Source organism: Onychostruthus taczanowskii, unplaced genomic scaffold, assembly GCF_017590055.1.
Source record: "Onychostruthus taczanowskii isolate IOZ18803 unplaced genomic scaffold, ASM1759005v1 scaffold463, whole genome shotgun sequence".
NCBI lineage: Eukaryota > Metazoa > Chordata > Aves > Passeriformes > Passeridae > Onychostruthus > Onychostruthus taczanowskii.
The window spans coordinates 13,392-15,782 of NW_024502159.1; the positions used below are offsets into that span (position 1 = coordinate 13,392).

Sequence of the window (2,391 nt, forward strand, 5' to 3'; positions counted from 1 at the left end):
GGGGACAGACATGGGGACATGGGGACAGACACAGGGACATGGGGACAGACATGGGGACATGGGGACATGGGGACCTGGGGACAGACATGGGGACATGAGGACACACATAGGGACATGGGGAAAACCATGGACACCAGGGGGGTCAGAGGGTCACACACACAGTGACACACACGGTGACACACCTGTGACTTACCTGTCCAGACATAAACCACTGTGGGGCTGGGGAGGGGGGTCACAGGGTCACAGACACAGTGACACACTTGTGACACACCTGGTGACACACCCATGCCACAGCTGTGCCACCTGCCCAGACGTGAAACGAGTGCGAGGCGGAGCCGTGCGGGGCTGGGGGGGGGTCACAGGGTCACACACACGGTGACAAGTGTGTGACACACCTGTGCCACACGTGTGCCACCTGCCCAGACGTGAACGAGTGCGAGGCGGAGCCGTGCGGGGCCGGGCGCGGCGTGTGCATGAACACCGGTGGCTCCTACACGTGTCACTGTCACCGCGGCTTCCAGCTGCGCCTGCACAAGGGACTGCGCACCTGCGCAGGTACGGGGACACCACGGGGATGGGGACACCATGGCAGGGATGGGGACACCATGGGGACACGGGGACACCTTGGGGACATGGGGACACCACGGGGATGGGGACACCACGGGGACATGGGGACACCATGGGGACACGGGGACACCACGGGGATGGGGACACCATGGCAGGGATGGGGACACGGGGACACCACGGGGACACGGGGCCATGGGGATACCATGGGGACACCATGGGGACACCACGGGGATGGGGACACCATGGCAGGGATGGGGACACAGGGACACCATGGGGATGGGGACACCACGGGGACATGGGGACACGGGGACACCACGGGGACATGGGGATACCATGGGGACACCTTGGGGACACCACAGGGACACGGGGACACCATGGCAGGGATGGGGACACGGGGACACCACGGGGACACCATGGGGACACCACGGGGACACCACGGCGGGGATGGGGACACCATGGGGACACGGGGGACATGGGGACACACGGAGCGCGGGGAGGGGGTGGGGACAAGGGACAAGGGACGTGGCACAGGGTGGGGACACGGAATGGCAGGTTGGGGCAGTGGATGGGAGTGGGGACAGGGCTGGGGACATGGGATAGGGTTGGGGACACTTTCCGGGTTTGGGGACATGGGATGGGTTTGGGGACAGGCTTGGGGACACTGCCTGGGATGGGGGACAGGGGACAGGGTTGGGGACAGGCTTGGGGACATGGGATAGGGTTGGGGACACTTTCCGGGTTTGGGGACAGGAGACAGGCTTGGGGACATGGGACAGGTTTGGGGATGCAGGACAGTCTTGGGGACACCGCCCGCGGTTGGGGACAGGGGGACAGGGTTGGTGACAGGACAAACGACCCCGCGTGTCCCCGCAGACATCGACGAGTGCGCCAAGGGTGACGTGTGCGGGGACGGTGGCACCTGCGCCAACGTGCCGGGCCACTACAAGTGCGAGTGCCACCCGGGCTACCGGCGCAAGGGCTCGCGGCCACCGCTCTGCGAAGGTGACACGGGGCGGGGACACCGGCCTGGGGGGGCGACACGGGGGAGGTGACACCGGGGTGGTGACACCGGGGTGGTGACACGGGGAGGTGACACGAAGCCACCGGGGACGGGGACAGGGCGCCTTGGAGGGGCCAGCCCGCACTAGGGGAGGCTGCGGGGTCTCCCCCGCGATGTCCCCGATGTCCCCAATGTCCCCGATGTCCCCAATGTCCCCGATGTCCCCAGTGTCCCCCTGCCACCCTCCCCAGACATCAACGAGTGCCTGGACGCGGGGACGTGCCCCGACTCCAAGTGCGAGAACCAACCGGGGGGCTTCGTGTGCACCCCCTGCCCCCCCGGCTTCCGTGGCCTCAACGGCGCCTGCCTCGGTCAGCACCCCCGGGACGGTCCCTGGGGGGTCTCAAATCCCCCTCCCCAGACACTGACGAGCGTGCCGGACCCGGGGCTGTGGAGACCCCTCCCCACCGTGCGAGGGGGATCCCGGGGCGGGGGTCCCTGGGAGGTCCCTGGGGGGTCTTTGGGAGTCCCGGGGGGGTTTTTGGGGATCCCTGGGGGGTCTCAAATCCCCCTCCCCAGACATCGACGAGTGCGCGCTGGAGCCGGGGCTGTGCCCCCCCCCCGGCACCTGCACCAACCTCGAGGGCTCCTTCAGCTGCCGCTGCCCCCCCGGCCTCGCCCCCAGCCCCGACGGGCGCCGCTGCCTCTGCCCCCCCCCCGGCACCTGCACCAACCTCGAGGGCTCCTTCAGCTGCCGCTGCCCCCCCGGCCTCGCCCCCAGCCCCGACGGGCGCCGCTGCCTCCGTGAGGGGGGGGGCTGGGGG

The 2,391-nt window shown here is 68.7% G+C and overlaps 1 protein-coding gene across 1 annotated transcript in view; it reads left to right on the forward strand.

Annotated features, from left to right (window-relative positions):
* LOC121341318 (latent-transforming growth factor beta-binding protein 3-like) overlaps window positions 1-2,391 on the forward strand; it is a gene marked incomplete at its 3' end in the record, with an annotated part of 17,546 nt that overhangs the window by 10,328 nt on the left and 4,827 nt on the right. Inside the window, exons 8-11 of the mRNA XM_041414746.1 lie at window positions 363-555; window positions 1,441-1,569; window positions 1,819-1,938; window positions 2,147-2,371. Of these exons, the coding sequence (XP_041270680.1) occupies window positions 363-555; window positions 1,441-1,569; window positions 1,819-1,938; window positions 2,147-2,371 (667 nt within the window). The remainder of the gene's footprint in view (window positions 1-362; window positions 556-1,440; window positions 1,570-1,818; window positions 1,939-2,146; window positions 2,372-2,391) is intronic.